Source organism: Equus asinus, chromosome 8, assembly GCF_041296235.1.
Source record: "Equus asinus isolate D_3611 breed Donkey chromosome 8, EquAss-T2T_v2, whole genome shotgun sequence".
Classification (NCBI taxonomy): domain Eukaryota; kingdom Metazoa; phylum Chordata; class Mammalia; order Perissodactyla; family Equidae; genus Equus; species Equus asinus.
In genome coordinates, this window is record NC_091797.1 from 75,158,796 (window position 1) to 75,172,619 (window position 13,824).

General features: G+C 48.2%; 1 protein-coding gene across 1 annotated transcript in view; it reads right to left on the bottom strand.

Moving 5' to 3' along the window:
* The window catches only part of DNAH10 (dynein axonemal heavy chain 10), a 139,186-nt gene that overhangs the window by 37,690 nt on the left and 87,672 nt on the right, over window positions 1-13,824 (bottom strand). The window contains exons 44-51 of the mRNA XM_014858817.3: window positions 12,569-12,688; window positions 11,384-11,529; window positions 8,971-9,123; window positions 7,666-7,926; window positions 6,149-6,321; window positions 5,019-5,112; window positions 4,291-4,458; window positions 3,527-3,715 (exon numbers count right to left, since the gene is read on the bottom strand). Of these exons, the coding sequence (XP_014714303.2) occupies window positions 3,527-3,715; window positions 4,291-4,458; window positions 5,019-5,112; window positions 6,149-6,321; window positions 7,666-7,926; window positions 8,971-9,123; window positions 11,384-11,529; window positions 12,569-12,688 (1,304 nt within the window). The remainder of the gene's footprint in view (window positions 1-3,526; window positions 3,716-4,290; window positions 4,459-5,018; window positions 5,113-6,148; window positions 6,322-7,665; window positions 7,927-8,970; window positions 9,124-11,383; window positions 11,530-12,568; window positions 12,689-13,824) is intronic.

Sequence of the window (13,824 nt, forward strand, 5' to 3'; positions counted from 1 at the left end):
TCCTCTGGCTCAGATGGAAGCGCCAGCCAGCCGTCAGCTCTGAGTCAGCGCGGACTCGTCGGCGCCTCCAGATCCCTGGTTCGCTTCCTCCCCTCTGCCCCGCTCACACACACACACACGCGCGCGCACGCACGCACCCAGGGTCATGGACGCCCCCCTCACTCCCCCATATACTCTCAAACACGCACTCACAGCCACCTGAGGCATTTACACACACTGCCACTCACACACTTTCACACTCACAGTCAATCACACTTTCACACACACACTCACACAGTTACTCATGTGCGCTTTCATACTCACACTTGCTGACACATACTTTCACACCCACAGTCATGTGAACTTTCACACGCGCATGAGCTCACACTCACACATACTTATACTCACACACACTAACACAAACTTCCACACTCACACACAGTCACACACAAACTCAAGGCAACATGGATGCCTTTCAGCCAACTATAATTTGCCCTCCAGCCTGTCTGACTCCTGCAGACCCCGTTCGTCCTCCCTGAGTGGACCTTTCACACTTCCCCTCAACGGTTCCTGGCACCCCTGCCATGGACGGCTCCCTCTGACCCCACTACCCAGCTGCCCTCCGCTCCCCAGGACACAGTGACAGCCCAGCGCGTTCTCATCCTCCCTGCCCTTCCTCCAGGCCAGGATGCACAACCGCTACCTCAGAGGAAAATGCCCCAGATCCACCAGGACTAACCAACAGAAAAAACCAACTTGCCCAGAGGTAACATCTTATCCTACAGAAAAATGTAGAAAACAATTACATTTTAATAATGGATGATTAGATTTCCTGTTTTTCTGATTTTAAAGGTAAATCAACCAAATTAGGTTTTCACTTTTACTTTAAACAAAAGGTCAATATTTGTGAAATGCTGCAAGCTAGATTCATTGAATTAACCATGATTGTTGTTCTATATAAAGAGTTCTCTAGAATCAATAAGTATATAAAGACATAACTCACAAAAGGGAAAAGTCAAATGTCCAATGAACATATAAAAAGATATTCAAACTTTACTATTAATTGAAGAAATAAATGCTCATTTAAACTACAACATTTTTCACCTATAATATTAGCAAATATCAGAATGACAATACCCAGTGTTGGCAAGAATAGGGGGAAATGGACAATGCCAGGGGCATAAATCAGTACAATCCTTTGTTGTGGGAGCGACTGGTTGTTAAGACATTTAAAAAAATAACCTGAGTATGAGGACTAACATAACGCCATAATACCACCCATATTTAACATTTGCTAAAAAAAAACTTTCTCATATTTGCTTCACACCTATTTTTAACAAGTTATGGATAAAATTAAAAGCCCTTGCCTCCCCCTCGTCCTCCATCTCCAGGCCCTTTTTGCTCCTGTTCAAGGAGGGAAATTCCACCTTGAACTTAGGCCCAAACTTGCCAGTGTGGAATCTGGTGCATGTGTCAAAAGTCTTTAAAAAACATGTATCCTTAACCCACCGATTTCCCAATTTCTAAAGGAAATGCTCCTATGGGAAAAACTGATCAATGTGCAAAGAGAAATAGACAAGGATGTTCATCATGGACTGTCGATAATAACTAGACAAGGAACAGGCGGGATGTCCCCAGTGGAGAGGGCTTATCTATGGCACATCCACACCGCGGAGCGCCACACCGGGTTCCAAAGCACAACGCAAACACGTATTCACTGACTTGAAAAGACGTCACATACACAGTTCAGTGGAAAACAGATTATAAAAGTTATAGACAATATTAACCCATGGCTAGCAAGAAGTAAAAACATTTGTATATTCATAGAAAAAAATTCTGGAAGGATGTGCACCGAAATGTTACTAGTAACAAGAGTGGTTATCTTTAGGTGACGAGATCTTTATTTTCTTTAGATGGTTCTGCATTTTCCGAATAGTTTCAATGAGGATGTATCACATTTGCATAGAGAGAAGACAGTGGCAATTGATCTGTGACGATGATGACATTGAGGGCAATCTGATTCCAGAAGACACCGAGAAGACAAATAAGACAGTTTATGCAAAAGAGCACCTTTCACTTGCTAGGAGAAGGATTACAAAAACCCAGCAAGAAGTCTCCCCTCCGAAGGCTGCCTGGCCAAGGGGTCCGAGGCAGGCACGGGGCCGCCGAGAGCCTGGGACTGACCGAGGCTCATGAAGCCTTTGTTCCGCACCCGGGAGCAGGAGTATATATCAGGCAACCAGAGAATGAAGGCCCCCAGGGCAGAGACACGAGGGTAACCGAAGACGCTAGTGATGAATGGAGTCAGATACCCGAGAACGGCAGAGGGCTGTGGGGAGAGGAGGGCGCATTACGGAGATGGCTCCTCTCCAGAATTAAGCCTCGTGGCCCGGTGCCCGTCTCCACTCTGAAAGGGCCCTGCAAGCGAACCGCCTGTGGGCACTGCGGGAGCCGTCTGCAAGAGTCTGCGAACGGTGTGAAGAAATAGGAGCCCTTGTACAGTGCTGGGGGGAATGTAAAATGGTATGGCCACTTTGGAAAACACTCTGGCAGCTTCTGAAATAGTAATTCTGAAATGCTAACTAAATTCATGGTGGTAATTCTAAACATAGAATTACCATCTGACCCAGTGATTTCATTCCTAGGTGTATACCCAAGGGAAATAAAGACATATGGTGACAAAGAAACATGTACGTGAATGTTCATAGCAGCATTATTCACAAGAGCCAAAAGGTGGAAACCACCCCATGTCCATCAATGGATGAATGGATAAGCAGAATGTGGTCCATCCAGACAAGGGAACATGAGTCATCCTTCAAAAGGAACGAGTACTGATACATGGATGAAGCTTGAAAACATTATGCTAGGGAAAAAAGCCGTCACAAAGACCACACACTTGATGATTCTATTCATATGAAAGCCCAGAAAAGAGAAGTCGCTGGAGACAGAAAGGAGTTTAGTGGTTTCTTTGGGCTGGGGAGCGGGGAGACAGAGGGCAACAGCTCGACGACATGGGCGTCGTTTTCGGGGTGAAGAAAGTGTTCTGAAACAGACCGTGGTGATGGTTGCACGTATCTGTGAATATATTAAAAGGTGTTGAATCGTACACTTTAAATGGGTGAATTACATGGTCTGTGAATTAGATCTCAATAAACCTGGTTTAAAAAAAAAGACTCTAAGATGGCCCACAACTGTGTGTGCTGGCTGTGCAGACTCAGCAGCGAGCAAACTGCAGACCCTGAACCCTGGTCCATGGAGGTTGGGCCAAGCCCTCCTCTATACGGGCGCAGGTCACAAATCACAGGATTTGCTCATATTCGACTTTCAAACTTGATTTGACATATTCTCCATTCCAGTGTATTCCAATACAATAGTTAGATGCTTCAGATATTCATTTAAAACAATTATCGAGCCAAGAAAAAAAACATTTTATACTCTGTGAAAACATCATGTTATGATCTGTGATGGTTAGTTCCAATTTTGCATAAACTACCAACTGCAGAAATTGCCATATCAAACTTGTTCCTGGGAGGGGAGGTCGACTCACCTCGGAGCCGGCTGTGAAGGCAGCCAGCCGGGCCAGAGACTGCTTCCCGGAGCCCCCGAGCCCGACCAGCAGGGCGTGGCCGCGGTCCATGCGAATGATGCGGTGCACACGGGTCAGGTGCTCCAGAGCGTCATCGAAGAGAACCAAGTTCATTTTGGTGTTGCTTTCATTATACTCCTCAAGAATTTCCTGAATTTAAGAAAACTTAAAAGGCTCACTGGGTTTGAAGAGACAGACTCTCTCCTTTTGTCCAGGAGGGATTAAGAACGGAGGAAAGATTTTTCTCAACCCCCACCATAGCTGAAATAATTAAATCATTTGGGATTACGGGATTAATCCAGCTTCCTTAGTCAAGATTTCAATCTGCTGGTTTGTGATTGGCCAGCATCGAGCCAAAGCTGATTCTGAGGCTCAACTCATGAATTAAGATGAAAATGAGTATTAGGGAGTCAAATGAGTGGTTCCCAAACCTGGCTGTGTATTGGAACCCCTGGGACCCTCCATGGGCGAGAGGAAGGGCGTCTCAGAGGGGTGGGCCCAGGGGTCTGTGCGTTTAACATATCCCCCAGGTCGTTTCTATGCACTACTAGGTGTGTGAACCCCTGCATGGGACACAAGCCCTCATTCCGAACCTGGAGACAGAGGCTCGGGCATTCTTCTCAGCTCCACCTCCTGGGCCCGCAATGCTCCACCCGCGCAATGCTCAGCTACCCCGAGAAGCGCTCCCGGGAGCTAGGAGCCCCTGAAGGGAGCCCCGTCCACACCTGGAACAAAGCCTTGGCTGCCTCGTAGTCCTGGATGTCTTCATAAATGCGCGTTTCCTCTTCGTGCAGCGCCATCCGGAAGTCTCCAAAGAGGATGGGATCTCTCATCGCCACCTCTGCGTCATCCTCAAAATGTTCCATGATCAAGTTCCCTATGCGCTCCTGCACCTTTTAAAATAAGAACACGTAAGGACCCAAACTCAACAATGTGTGTGTGCTAAAACCTGTCAGAAGAGCACATGCTGGGATTATCCGAAGTAATTTGCATTTGATTTTGTTTCCCCAATTGCTCCAAGGTACCTAATCATCTACCCTCCTTTACCTGTTGACTTTTATTGTTAGTGTCTATTTTTCTGCAGTGTACTATATAAAAAATACATTGGGGTTTGTTTAGTTTTGTTGCGGAAGATTAGCCCTGAGCTAACATCTGCTGCCAATCCTCCTCTTTTTGCTGAGGAAGACTGGCCTTGAGCTAACATCTGTGCCCTTCTTTCTCTACTTTATACGTGGGATGCCCACAACATCATGGCTTGCCAAGCGATGCCACGTCCACACCCGGGATCCAAACCGGCGAACCCTGGGCCGCCGAAGCAGAACATGCGCACTTAACCACTGTGCCACCGGGCCAGCCCCTACATTGGGGTTTTTTAATGCTTTTTTTTTTTTCACCCAGAGAATAATTTTGTGGCTAGAGTTTTGCATTTGCTGGTCCGTTTCGATGTACTGACCAGGTGCTTGTCCGTCTCGTTGATTAACCGATCGTGGAAGACTCTTAGACACTCGTTCCTCCAGACTCTCACCATCTGGGTCACCGTCTGGAACCTACATGATGGAAGGGGCAGAGTCAGCCAGAAAGTCGCCTAGGGCAGGCGAGCTAGATGCTACTCTTTTCAGACGGGCACCAGGGTGTGGAGAAGGATGGCGTTCCTACGGTCTTCTCTTCCCTGGTCTCGTGCGAATGAAATTTAATGGAAACCAACAAATTAAGTGTAAAGACCATAATTCATCATTTCTAACTTATCCTGCTGCAGGGAAGAAAAAGAACACTATTTATCAATGACATAAGTGACACGTAACGACCTGACCCCACTCCTACTGCTGGAATACGTGAATTTAAATTCAGCACCAGGAGCACTGGCAGCTCCTTTTTCTAAGGACCAGCTCCATTTGGCCCCAGTTCCAGTACTTTCTCTGGTTTCTGGCAAAGAGCCCTCACTCCACCCTCAATACCTAGAGCTGCTGTCCCCTGAATGCCATTCCAGGCCCTTTCGGGAGCCCGAGAGTAGGTTTGGGTATGCGGAAAGTCCTTAATTCATTTTTCAATATTTTGTTGTTTCATAATATGAATCCACAAAATTGGACTCTGCTTGCAAATCTGCATGGATTAAAGTAGACATTAATGTAAATACATAAATAAGTCTATTTTAAAGAGAAAATTTCTATACGCAGACTTGAATCCCTTCTGTCCTCTGTGCTTATTTCTCCCAAAGACACACGTGATATAACCAATTGGCAACTGGAAACAATCCATTTGCATGAGCAAATTTCTACTTTAGAACTGAGAACCAGAGGTCGGCAACGTGGTCGCACGAGGGGGTTACATACACCTGTCCACATGTCCACATGTCCACCTGTCCGCCTCTCTTGGTTCCACCCGTCTTCAACTCAAGGGCTTACAAGGCATCGGGCCTTAAACAAAGCATTTAACTCTTTTCTTCATTTAACAAAAACAAAAAGACGCTGGGTAAATAATGGATGCATTGATTCATCAAACTCATTAATAAGTCCTCTGTCTTAAAAGAATCAGGAAATCCGTCATTGCTATGGGGCACATTTTAGTGAGACAAAACAAACTCACCGCTCAGGGTTAGTGAGGACAAGACCATTAAAAACTCGCGAGAGATCTCGAAGGTTAAAGATGTAATGGAACTTAGATGGCGTGGGAGGCAGGTCCTGCACAATGTTTTTATAAAGTGCCAGTGTGCAGAATGTCAATTTGTCACTCACAGCCACGATGCTTTCATGAAACACCTAAAAAAGGAAAAGACCCCCCAAGCGTCCATCAGTGGATGGATGGATAAGCAGACTGTGATCTATGCAGATAATGGAATATCACTCAGCTGTACAAAGGAATGAAGCACTGACACCTGCTACCACAGAGATGGACCTTGAAACATGATGCTGAGTGAAAACAGCCAGACAAGGAAGACCACATATTGTCTGATTCCATTGAGATGAAATGTCCAGAATAGGAAAATCCATAGAGACAGAAAGCAGACTAGTGGTCGCCAGGGACTGGAGGAGGGGATGGAGTGACGGCTTTTGGGCTGATGAACATGTTCTGGAACTAGATAGTGATGATGGTTGCACAACGTCACGAATGTACTAAATGCCACTGAACTGCATATTTTATAATGGTTAAAATAACTAATCTTGTGATTTTACCATAATTTTTTAAGAGGAGATAAGAAAAAAAATTAAAACACCAGAGAAACTCATCATCTGATCTGCCTTTGTCTCCCTAGATTTTCACGTTAACTGATAAGTCGACATGACGTGAAACCAAAGCCCAGACCAGCCCTCAGGGTGAGGCTTATCGGACCAGCGCAGACCTCACAGTTCTGAAGGCGAATGGCTCAGGGAAGAGCATGACTACAGCAGGTGCCCACAGGTCCTACTGACCACACACGCCCATTCCACACCTTTACCTTTCCCGCCTGCCCCCCAAAAACCGAGTGTGCAAACCTCACTTCAGGAGGGAAATGGCAGGTTATTTAAATGAACGGGTTTCATTCGTGGGGGCCGAGTAAATCATAACAGCAGCAGTAACTAGTATCTAATGAGGGTCTGCTACATGCTGGACACGGGGCCACCCACTTCACCTGCATCTCTCTCCCTTCATTCTCCCCACGTGCAGCGAGGTGCGTACCATCATTCTCTCTCCCTGTTCCGGATAAGAACGGGGCGTAGGAGAGCTCAAGGCACTTGCCCGAGGAGCGGAATGGGCCTGACTCCAGAACCCAAGTCCGCTGGTTGATTCACCGCTGTAACTCGGTGTGGCTCCTGTAACTCTGGGCCACATCATGACTTCCGTGGACCCAAAGCACTTTTGCCTGCTGGGCCCCTTCCTCCACAAAAACATATTGTTTTAAATTTTATGACCACGTTGGTATAAAGATAAATATAATCCAAGCGGGATCATATACATTGTTTTTTTCTAGGTTTGAAAGAAGTTCAAACATTTTCATGGACCCCTAAAAGCATTGTGGGTGGCAGGCCGTGTGCCTGCTGTGCGTAATGCGTAAGTCAGCCCTGCATACGTTTCCACGCAACACAAGGCCCTCCAGTGTAGGCTGCTAATTAAAATCAAGTTACCGAGGTGTGGCCTTTCAGGATGGAGGAATAAATTAAATGCAAAGACTCCTCTGAAGGAAATGGTACATTGAAGACGTTGAATAGCGAAATAAATCTCGGATCGACTTCGTTGCGGCCTCCTCCAGCTTTTCCCATTGCAGCAAGAAAGCCGAGGTCACGAACGCTTTTACAGTTCAGCTCCTTCCCACGGTCGTACAAGTAGCCTTTTTCCAACAGCAGTTTCAGCAAGGCAATTGGCTGCTGTGTGCCATATTCATCCACCTCGATTTTATTTTTTTTTTAAGAAGAGAGAACAGTAGTTTCATAAAGCAGAACTCAGCAGTGTCTTTGCTGACCATCTAAACTCAAGCTCATCTCCCCTCTTACTCTCTCAGAGCACTCTGGTTTTAGTTCCTAAGGCTTCTCAAAGTTTGCAATTATATATTCATTTGTAATTACTTTTTTTTCAATCTGTTTCCCTTACTAGACTGCAAACTCCATGAGGGCAGGAACTATATACATTTTGCTCATCATGCACAGCGCCAGACCCATGGGAGGTGCTCAATAAATATATGTTAATTGGATGGATGGATAAATGGGAGTGTGGATGGATGGATGGATGCATGCATGCATGCATGGAACATGGAGACATGGATGCATGGATGGATGAATAGATGCATGAATGTATGGATAAGTGAGTATGTGGGTGGAAGAATGGATGGATGGATGAATCCTGGCTTTGCACATAGTCCATCTGGAAGATACGTTTTCAGGGAAAAAAAACAGGTTCTGCAGAAATTACATCAATTTACAGGGAAGAAAAACGAGGCTATGAAGGGCTAAACGACTTTTTGGAGGTGACCCAGCTAGAACTGTGCAGAACAGTACAAAGCGAACTTTGCACCTCTCAGGCTCTGGCCCCAGAAACATACTCATCACGCATGCCAAAGCTCCCCTTCCTCGGTGAATCCAGAGCAATTCTTGGGGAGTGTCTGCCCTCATGCTTCCCTTGTATTCGGGGCTGTGGATGCATGATTATCTAAAGGATAGCTCATCTGGAAACCACGTACTCAAACACATGCTGAATGTAGTTCAGAGGCCACCCGCTTAACTCCCTTAAGAAACTAAGGAGCACAATCAGCAGGGAAAAAGTCCCCCGGCGTCAAAGGAGCATAGCAGTAACACTGTCTCCTAAGCTGGCTCCCCTACCCCACGCCCTGCAGACATGGTGCAGAATAAAGGCTGACTGACTCCATACACACACACTCCACACAAACAGAAGACCCTGCCCTGCCCGCCGCTCCCCGCTCCTTACACCCACACCACCTTTGGCATGTTCATGTCGTCCATGAACACCAGGAGGCGTTTTCCCATGGGTGGGCCGTAAGTGTCTTTCGTTCGTTTTTCCACATTTGCTTCTAAATTTCTTTGGATATCCATGGACGTGGTGCGGGAGGAGAAATTGACCATTAACACAATCTGAAACAGAAAGAGACGATTCAAAAAGTTGGTCTTTTCTTTGCAGTATAGGCAGTCAACATTTGACCAAAAGCTACCATCTATTTTGCAACTTCCTTGGTATTGGAACTAACTTCTTTTATAACCCAAAGTGAGTCTGTGCTTCATTCTCTTTTAAGTGCTAAAGCAAGAATTCCTCTTTCCTTTTGGCAGGTGGTAGAAGGCAATGAGTCGCCCCACGTGGGCCTTGGGGACATGTGGATTCGGGGGTCTTGGTTCTGCACAATTCTAGCTGGGTGACCTCCAAAAGGTCGTTTAGCCTTTCACAGCCTCGTTTTTCTCACCTGTAAGATGATTTTAATAACGTCTGCTTGGACTACGTCCTAGAGTGACTGCATCATCTGAGATGAATGCACAAAAGTGTTTTCAATACGACACAGCAGTCTTCAAGCATCAGTTACGATCATGCCTGCGCCATCTTGATAAACAGGCCAAAGGGAACACGGACAACCACTGGTTCAGTATTTGGAACTAACTGCTGAGAGAAAGGTGAGGGAGCCCCCGGATCCCCGTCGGGGGGCACGTCCTCCTGCCTGTGTATTCAGGGCCTCTCTCTGTGCTTCCTAGAGCGACGGGCGAGAGTTCTCTGATCAGCGCTTCTCACACGCAATTATGCATCAAAATTACCCGGGGGCTTGTGCCATACGGCTCGACAGGCCCCATCCTCAGAGTTTCCGACTCGGCAGGTGCAGGGTCATTTAAGCCAGTTTTCGGATGTCTTAGATGAACACCTGCCCAGTGAGGTGCCCACACGTGCAGGTGCACACAAGCTGAACGTGTTGAAGTGGAACATGCATTGCATTGTAGTGAATGTGTTCAGAGGGCCTTTTTGGGCCGATAAGTGGTAAGAACCAACTTCGGCGTCCCAGGGGAGAGGCGTGGCAGAGCGGACTTCTGAACATGGCCTCCCTTTGTCTGACTCCACCAATCTGTAGGTCCCTCTGACCATAAAAACATCCCTTGTGTGCCCTCCAAAATGACACCCTTAAAGCCAACTACACCATGTGGGCATGTGCCAGGCCGTGAGCGAGCTTGACCATTCGTGCCGTGCGGCCCCGTCCTGCCCATGTGCCTGACGACAGCCAAAGCCCCGGTGACCACTCCCGCCCCGGAGGACCCTGCCTTCCCAGAGCCCCTGCGCGACCTGCACCCCTGGGGAGTGGAGAGGCACACGCCTCAGTGAGAGAGTCGGGGGGAGAGCAGGGGACACTTGTCCCCCTTCTGAGGTTCCAGGAGGCCAAACGGGAATTGGAAACTTAAATGACGAGAGGTGTTAACACAGAACTGAGTCAGCGAGTGGATTCTGGGCAAGTATACGACAGTGGATATCCCGAAGGTCACAGGCCACTTCTTGGAGGAGATAGTCTTTCTCAGTTATAAAACATTACATAAAAATTGTTTGAAGCCAGGGGAGTTGCCATGATGAGCAGGTGACCCATGTAGGACAACTCTGAGTATAGAGAGAACTGACCCCTCCGTGCCAAGGTCTCGGCGTGTCCTGGCACATTCGGCACTATGCTGCTTCACGGATTCACGTTCGTGTTTGTCTCCCCCACCACCTGCAACTCCCTCCAGAGCGGACCTTAGTAGCCTTGTTCACTGTCGTTTGCCCTGTGGCACCCGGCTAGCTCAGTGCCCTCCACACACCAGACACGTGGTTGGAGGAAGGAAAGGAAAAACTTGAAAAGTTTGGAAACCACAAATGATGAATAACGTGACAGCCCCCAAGATGACCCCCAATCCTCCTCCATTCCAGGTGTTTACACCCTGTGCAGCCCCCTCCCACATTCTCTCAGGGCGGGTTCTGTGTGACCCATAGAACATGGCGGAAGAGAAGGTGTGTGATTTCCAAGCCTAGGTCATTGAAGGCATTGTCGCATCTGCTTTCCTGTCTAGCTTGGACGTTCACTCCAGAGGAAGCCGGCTGCCACGTCAAGAGGACACTCAGCAGCCCTCGGAAAGGTCCACACCATGGGGAACTGAGGCTGCCATCTTGGAAGAGGGTCCTTCAGCCACAGTCAAGCCTTTGATGACTACAGTCCTGGCCAACCACTTGACTGCAATCTCCTGAGAGAACCTGAGCGAGAACCACCCAGCTGAGCCACTCGCAGATTCTTGACCACAGAAACTGCGAGACAGGAAGGGTTTCTTGTACCGAGCTGCTACGTGTTGGGGTAATTTGTGACGAAGCAACAGACAGTGGATACAAGGAATGACTTACATTGGTGTCTTCGTTCAGACTTTTGAGGAAGTTCTGGGTAGTGGCCGTCTTAGAGGTGCCAGATTCACCAACCAAAATAACAGGCTGCTTAACCTTTGCCATTTGTTCGAGCATCCAGGTGATGCGGGTTGTGTCTACCGTATGAACTGAAGAAGATATGAAGAATGGGAGGATCACGGAAACTTAGCTTTAAGAGTAAGCATTTGGGATTCCACAGAATCCCATACGTCCCATAAAAAGCATCAGCAAAAACCCAAGACATGACCTTGAAAACGTGTATATGGGTAAAACCGTCTTAGGAGAGCCCCACTCCCCCCACCACGGTTTTCAACAGCTTCGTGGAGGGGGCACTTTCGCACCGCTTGATGAGTCTGCTACCTTCCCACAGCTGTGACCATCGCCACAGTCCCGTCTAGAGCACCCAAACTGCTTCTAGTATCCAATTCCGACTTATACTCAGGATATTAAAAGCCCAGCTTCCCCCTTGCTTACGGCACTCTCCTAGCTGCAGGATTTGGTTTCCTGACCAACAACTTCCTCTGAAGAGAGAACAAACCCTCAAAGTTGGGCCTGGCTCCCTCCTGCACCGGCAGTCTTTAATCCTGATTGGTTACTGAGAAAACAAGGATGCCTCACTCCACGAGAACTCCAGGAGAACCAAAATCAGACATTTGTCTGGTGAAATTACCCAGTCTCTATGGATGTTATCTAAATAGCCAGAGGAGTGCAATTAAAATACGGCTCCACACACGAACGTCACCATACTCAACTTTCCGAGGCAGCACCTTTTATAAACCTCTGCCTTGTTCCTCGCTCTTTAGTTCCTTCCTTCTTTTCTTCCCACACCCAGCCAGGTTTATGGGCAAAAGAGAGCCCATGGAAACGTGAGGGGAAGTAGCACCCCGTCCCCACCCCACCCTGCCCCCACCCATCAGGATCGGCCCACCTGGGGAAAAAGCTAGGAGTCACAGACGCCCAGAGATGCTCGGAGCCTGCAGCACATAAAAGCAATCGGAAGCACCACCCTCTTGGCAAGGCCCATGGCTCACTCTCCTCAGCTTCTCCCAACCAGCACTCTGGGTGGGACTCAGGGTACCACAGAGACCACAGGATCTTTTTCATTTCCTCACGGAACGAGAACCATACACTCGTAAACCAAAGAGCAGGGGTCTGGCTCTCACTTACCCAGGATGTCAATAAATTTCCTCTCGTGGGAATGAACATACTCTGGAACTAATTTATTCCATGGTATCCATTTCTTGCATGTGGAATCAAAATGAAAGTCATACAAGGTTGGAAGGTGACCTGCAGTACACAATGGTCTATTTCACTTTGATCGTAGACACAGAAACACAGAAGCAGTTCTGGCACATGCTTGAAATAAACTAATGCTACTTTTCCCCAGACAACAACTTAATTGAGTACTTTGAACTAAAATGCAACTCACTCACCGGTCAGTTATGACTGAGTATTTTGAACTAGCACTAACCATCCACTGGACAGAGGCTTCCGGGGCCCCTTCCTGGAAACGCAGTAGCGAGGCGGCAGCCCCGGCCCCTGCACTCACAGCTGTTGGTGGGCTGGGTGGGGGTAGACAGAGGCAGGTGAACAGCCGTTTCAATGCAGAGTGCAGAGTGGGAGAAGGACAGATGCAACAGGCCCCCCAGGAAGGCATCGAACCAAGAGGGGGCGGGGGAGGCCTGAGAAGCAGCAGGTGCACAGGGAGCTTGGGGAGCCTCAGCCCCCACAGTCGTCATCACCCTCCACCCACACATTCTGTACCATGATCCACAGGCACAGGGGCACCGTGCAAACCCAGTCTTACGAAAAGTTCCCTCACGCGCCTCTCCCCTAAACAGATTGCCACCCATAGTCCCCACCAGTACAAGATTTTGCAGCTGCCACTGTAAGGAACACTTCCCAAAGGAAATGCCATCCAGACGGAGCCCTGAAAGACGGGTAATCCTGATGCCAGAGAAGTGGGGCCAGCTGCCAGAGGAGGAGGGCATGAGGGGAAGCTAGGAGGCAACCGGGTCCAGGGAGGCTGGAGGAAGTGAGAGGAGTTAAGTGGGTAGGGCACAGAGTAGGCAGATGAGATGAAGCTAGGAAGGCTGCAGGCTGTAACATGAAGAGCTGGTCAGCCATTTCAAGGTGCCTGTTCCCCACCACGCAGGCACTGGGGAGTCACAGGAGTTAACCCTTCAAGGGCAGACATCATCAGCTTTGCATTAACAAAAGATCAGTATGGCTGTAATAGGAAAATGGACCCAAAGGAGCCAAGGGGAGAGACAGGGAGCTCTGTTAGTGAGGCTCCCGCCTTGATCAGGGGATGGATGATGGGAACAGTGGGGATGGGGAGAAATGAGCCACTCAAGAGACCTTGTGGGGGCAGAGTCGACAGGATGGTAGTGTTGGGTTGGGAAGGGAAGAAAGAGTCAAGG